Raw genomic sequence first — 6,000 nt, 5'->3', positions numbered from 1 at the left:
AACAGGGTGCCCAGTGGGGTTGTGGAGTCTCCTCCTCTGCAGACATTCAAAACCCACCTGGACACGTTCCTGTGTAACCTCATCTGGGTGTTCCTGCTCCAGCAGGGGGATTGGACTGGATGATCTTTTGAGGTTCCTTCTAATCCCTGACATTCTGTTGGTTCTGTGATTCTGTGATCATGGTGACCAATTTTATTTATTAGTTGTCTGGCCTGAGTGTCTTGAAAACTTTATTTCTAGAAACTTTCATGTTGGGAATATATAAATACGTTGCTTTATGAGGTTTTGTTCTTGAAGTTGCTGAAGATCCATTTTGAAGCGTCAGTAACAGGCAGGAACATTAGCAGGAGAGAGTTTGGGCTTGAATTGCTCTGCCTATAGCTTGACCCATGTTGGAATTATTTTTGGGATAGTTTATCACATTCCTGTCTCTGTCTCTTACACTACAGTTTGCAAATCCAAGCACGAGTCTGGAGCCATCAACAACCATACTGTCACCAAAGGAGCTGTGAACCGAGGGAGCAGCCTGCAGGTGCCTGAGTTTGTTGTGCAGCTGGTGTTCTGCGGATCTCTGCTGTGTTGTTTCTGATTGCCATTTTTATATGTGAGAACGTGCTGAAACTGGGCCTCTCCATTTCATCGTTCTAATTACTGTTCATAAGCAAAGGCAAGTGGCAAGAGGCAAGTGTAACCATGAGGCATGAGGGGAGGAATGAGTGTAACTGAAAGGTGCTGCAGTTGCACAGGCTAGCAATTCATACACCATGGGATGCAGAATCCTGCAGAGTTCTGTTCCTTCAGTAAAAGCACGTTTTAATACCGAGTAACACACAGTTCAATAAAAGCATAGTACTTGCTACCTTGACTTGATCTTCAAATCTCACCTTCTTTTATGGGACATAGTTTTTGATTGCTCCTCTTCGGGTACTATTCAACACACTTTTGCCTTACCTTTTTTCTTTATATTGGTTTTGCTTGTTTATGTATTTATTACTACTGTTATTTTAGATAGTAAAAAACGGGCTGAGTTCCTGGCAGAGAGAGAGATGTGTGAAGTGAGGAAGATGTTCCAGTGCTCCCTTGCTCTGTATTCTGCACTTTGTTCTGGATTCTGCATCTCTGTTAGTTTCTGCATCAGTCTTTTCTGCGGTTTGCTGGAGCCACTTGAAAGAGTCGTGACTGTGGGAAGTGGGTAGGGAATGTGATAAATTTGTTATTTGCAAAGTTTGATTGCATAAAGCATAGTTGTACTGGCAAAGTTAGTTAAGAGACCAGGGATACACTGTGAAATAGTGTTGTATGACAGTAATTAGAACTGGAAACTGACAGCTGATTTAGAGATTCACACTCTTAACTCATGCCCTATATGAGGCTGCAAATCCATTCCTCCTTTGGTGCCAGATTTGTAGGCAAACCTAATCATTCCACAGTTGTCTGTTGTCTCTCATTTTGAAAAGGAGCATTTATGTTGCAAACAGTGGGTCTGTATTACTAGTCCAGGCACCATACAGAAATAAAACTCTTCCTCTTAAGTAATTCCACTGGAACATTTGACTCACAGGAAGCAAGTAAAAGTGAAACTTCCGTGATTCAGCTATGGATAAAACAGTTAATTGTTCTTCTCACTCTGGGTTTATTTTCACAGGGTTTGGTGCATTTTTTTGGTGGTTGGTTGTTTATTGTTGGTTTTGTTTTCAGCTAAAATCTATCTACTGGAATTATAGTTGATGAAACTGTTGTATCAATCCAAGGTGTACCAAGTATAAAGATTCCTACATATCATAGCCTGACTGTATCAAAAATGTTTAAAGAAGAAAAAGACTGTGAAATCTCTTCAGGTATGATAAGCAGAATCTAGGCAACTGGTTTTGTATCCAAATCTGCTGAATGTACAAACTTTTTTTCATCTTTCAGATTAATTTTACCATGGACATGTACAGTGTTAGTTATCTTGGAAGTTAAGACAACTGTGTCATTTAATTGCGAAGAAAAAAACAGAGTGAAGGATCTTAAATGTGTCTTCAGTGTGTAAGGCTGAATACCAATAGTCCTGCTATTCTTTCCAGAATTTGTTTTGAAATCTTAGCAATGCCAAAGGCTGTTTTTAAAGTAGAGTTAAACATAGTGACTTTAAACAAGTTTTATATCCTATCTCAGAAAATCATTGTCTACACAAAATGCAGTACCAATGCTGGCTTAAGTAGACCAAAGTTACAGTAGACTTCAAAATAAATTGATAAATTGGTAGATCAGATGTGTTTCAATATGTCACTTCATAAAAACTGGAACTTTGGAGATGTGTGTATTGATTTAGATTGGACTTTGACAAAAACAAATGAAACTATTGTCTGCTTGAAAACAAGGAGTCTTGAGATTGGATCAATACTGCCACTGCGCATGCATATTTCTGCCCAAATTTTCACAGAAGCACCTTAGTCTCTCATGTCCCAATGCTGTGTCAAGATCGCAGGGTTGCAGGGACATTCACCCTCTCTCCAGTCCTGTGAGAACTGTTTGACAGCAGTGAGAATAATTCGTAAGAGGAGCTTCCCCCCACAAAATGGCCTTCAACCTGCAGAGAGAGCTCCGTGACTACCCTGCAATCAGTGGCAAAGCCACCTGGCTCCAGGGGTCCTGTGCATGCTGTGATGCCTTTGTGTGTCTGCACATGTGTGCTTGGGTCATTGCTTTTCAAAAGCGCCACTTGTTTGTGTGACGGTTTGGGAAGCACTTCAGGAGCAAGAAGGACTACATTTTGGTCTTGTGTGTGCATTTGTAGGTGTGAATTGCTATTTGGATGTAAGGCTAGCTGCTAGAGAAGACCTGGGCCAGAACTGTACGAGGCTCACCCTGTTTGGTGCCTAGCTAGTATCAAGAAATTCTGTTTATTTAGTTCCTGAATTTTTTTCAAACAAACTCTCGAAGCTGCTCTGCACCTCTCCCTCCTCAGGTGACACGGCCAGCCGCTGGGGTGCCGCTGGCGTCGCACTGACAGGGTGCGCTGGGCTGGCTGGGTGTGCTCAGCCAACTCACAGCCCCAGGAACCGGTTTGTCAGGGCCAGCACAAGGCACCTCCCTTAGTGTCCCAGCCTGGGGCCCCTTCCCTTGGGTGAGGAGGAAGAGGAGCCAAGGGCAGTGATGAAGGGGCTGAGCCGTCTGCTCCACGCCGCAGAGGACGCCACACATGGAGCCGCAGCAGCCAGCCATGACGGCCGTGAGTGTGCGGGGGTCGGAGGCGGCAGCGCAGGCCCTGGGCCCCTCGCTGCGGGCAGGACAGCCTCAGCTCCTGCTGTGCCTCGTCGGGGCTGCTGGGGTGGTGGGGTCCACCTGAACCCCCTTTTTAACTCAGCCAAGGAGCAAAACGAGTAGTGGTGGTGGGGGAGAAAGAAGGAGGTTAAACGTGATCTGCTTTATACGTAGTAGGAGACAGAGGGAGCTGGGTCTCTTTAGTTTGGAGGAGACTGAGGGGTGACTTCATGTTTATAAATATGTAAAGGGTGAGTGTCACGAGGATGGAGCCAGGCTCTTCTTGGCGACAACCAATGGTAAGACAAGGGGTAATGGGTTCAAACTGGAGCACAGGAGGTTCCACTTAAATATGAGAAGAAACTTCTTCACAGTGAGGGTGACAGACACTGGAACAGGCTGCCCAGGGAGGTTGTGGAGTCTCCTCCTCTGGAGACATTCAAGACCCGCCTGGACACATTCCTGTGTAACCTCATCTGGGTGTTCCTGCTCCAGCAGGGGGATTGGACTGGATGATCTTTTGCGGTCCCTTCCAATCCTTGACATTCTGTGATTCTGTGAAAACATATCCAGGAGGACATGTGGATGGATTGGGAGCTGGGGTTTGTCACGTTCATCTTCCAACGTTCAGCTCCTGTGAACGTCCCAGTGCTCCGCTTTAACTTCAGCCCCGAAGCTGTCCAAGGGGGTTCACTGGGATGGGTCACATCCCAGAGGCTGTGCACCTGCCAGCAGTTTCACAACTGGTCAGAGCCCTTGATCTGGCGGCCACACAGGCATCGGACCTTCTGGCCTCCTTGCACTTGGTGGCACAACTCCCAGTGACGGGGTCTCCAGGTTTCATCCCATGAACCAGTTTATGGAAGAACAGTCTGCTCCGACGTGGGCTGCAATTCGTGAAAATCGGTTATTTGTGGAAACTGAGCAGTAATTGTTAAACACTACCACAGTCCTGTCCTGTGATAGCAGCCTGACATTCAGGACCTGTTTTCCAGGGCTGTGTGTCCTGCTTCCAGGCTGGCAGAGAGGGCAGATAAAGAAAAAAAATGAATAAAATATCACTGTTAAACTCAATAGGTAGTTTTTCCCATTACTTTTTTGAATTGGAAAATGACTATTTTAGAAGAAGATTCTTGTGAGTTAACAAAATAACTGCTTGCCCCAGTCGTTTGATTTCTGGTAACAAACAAGAAAACATAGAGAAAAAATTGAAAATATTACCAAATTATTAAAGATATTATATAATTTTTAGAAACAGTAGAGTAAAAATTATTTTGTTGTCTTTTGAATCTGAATATTGTTGTTATTTTTCTGTTTTATCTACTTAGAAGTCTTCAGCCAATTCAGCTTCCTGGGTTTTTCCATGTGCTTTTTGAGACAATGACAGATTTTCATCTTATGGATATAACAGCAGGAAATTAAAAATGGGGTGATGGTGGTGGCGGAAAGATTTCCATTGTCTATGAGTACTGAAAACCCTGGTGCACTTTTTCTCTTCATTGGAAATCACCCTTATTTGTGGTATTACTGAAAGACAAATTGAGGCCAGTAAAATAAGATGCAAATATAAGAAAAGAAAAATTTTAAGTACCTCAAAGCTTGTTGAGGAAGAGTTTCTGTTTTCAAGTTAACAAAGCAATGGACTTTTCTGCATCTTTTTACTTCCTTGCCCTTCCATGTGAGGTGAAAAGTTGTCTTGTTCAATAGATTGCAGACAGAGATTGTTCCTGAATATCCTCAGATGCAACAACATTTATCTTTGCATGCTTATGTAAGATGCATGTGTGAGTGTTCATCAGCAGTCAGTAGAAATGAATGTGGCTTTATTATGACTAATTGCAGCTAATTGGTGTCCTATGTTTTGTTTCCATGTTTGCCACAAATTTGCCTTGAGCAAGATATCCTGTGAACACTGGGTTCAAACCCATGTTTGAAATCAAGGAAGTGGAAACCTCTGCTGGATACTTCTTCATTGTGTAGACTACAAAATCTACACGTGATTAGTTTATTCTGCAAAGATCCCTGTTCATTAAGCCATTTTGCTGTTAGCCACAGTCCTTGTCACAAATGCCAGGGGTGAATTCTTATTTGCAATGGGGTTTTTTTGTTTGGTTGTTTGGTCGTGTTTTTTTGGTTTTGGTATTTTTGGTTGTTCCTCCATGTTGTCGGAAAAGCGAGTAATATTCTGGGATTTACAGAGAATTTTGGGAGGATGCTTCTGTTGTCATAGTGACATTCAAAACAGCTTCACAAGTGTCCAGTTTAATTTCTAGCTTGTTTTGTACAGTACAGCTGTGATTAATCCCCCTGTGATTATAATAATGGGTAACATGTAAACTGCAATTAAGTTAATGTCATACTGATTCTCCTTAGTATGCTCGGTAGCCATCTTGCCTCAAGCCATGTTCTCATTAGGCATTAATGAACTTAGACATAATGCAGTGGGATGAACTTGCATGAGAGGCCTCTAAGGAACAGATAATTGCTGCAGTTTCTATTTCAGCGGAGAGTGCTGTCCTCTTTGGTGACACAATTAGACAAGTGGCTCTCAGGCCAAAATATTCTAGACAGAAGATATCTAAGTAATTAACTTCTAACGTGTGATATACTAGGAAATTAAAGATATCTATTAACATTTTTGCAGATGATTCAACTGATCCTCTAATTTATTGTTAAGTGTTCAATGTAAAGGTAGAAACATGAGAAACACTCTGAGCTCTAAATCAGCTAAACCAGTTATCAGACAATGGAATT

General features: G+C 42.7%; 1 protein-coding gene across 1 annotated transcript in view; it reads left to right on the top strand.

Annotated features, from left to right (window-relative positions):
* Positions 1-3,138: 3,138 nt before the first annotated feature.
* The window catches only part of ANKDD1B (ankyrin repeat and death domain containing 1B), a gene marked incomplete at both ends in the record, with an annotated part of 33,194 nt that continues 30,332 nt past the window's right edge, over positions 3,139-6,000 (top strand). The window contains 1 exon segment of the mRNA XM_082074712.1: positions 3,139-3,214. Within this exon segment, the coding sequence (XP_081930838.1) occupies positions 3,139-3,214 (76 nt within the window).

The sequence above is a fragment of the Streptopelia decaocto genome, assembly GCF_964273445.1.
Source record: "Streptopelia decaocto genome assembly, chromosome: Z".
NCBI classification, from domain to species: Eukaryota; Metazoa; Chordata; class Aves; order Columbiformes; family Columbidae; genus Streptopelia; species Streptopelia decaocto.
The sequence above is the reverse complement of the archived record's forward strand: the minus strand, read 5'-3'. Positions and strand labels throughout refer to the sequence as shown.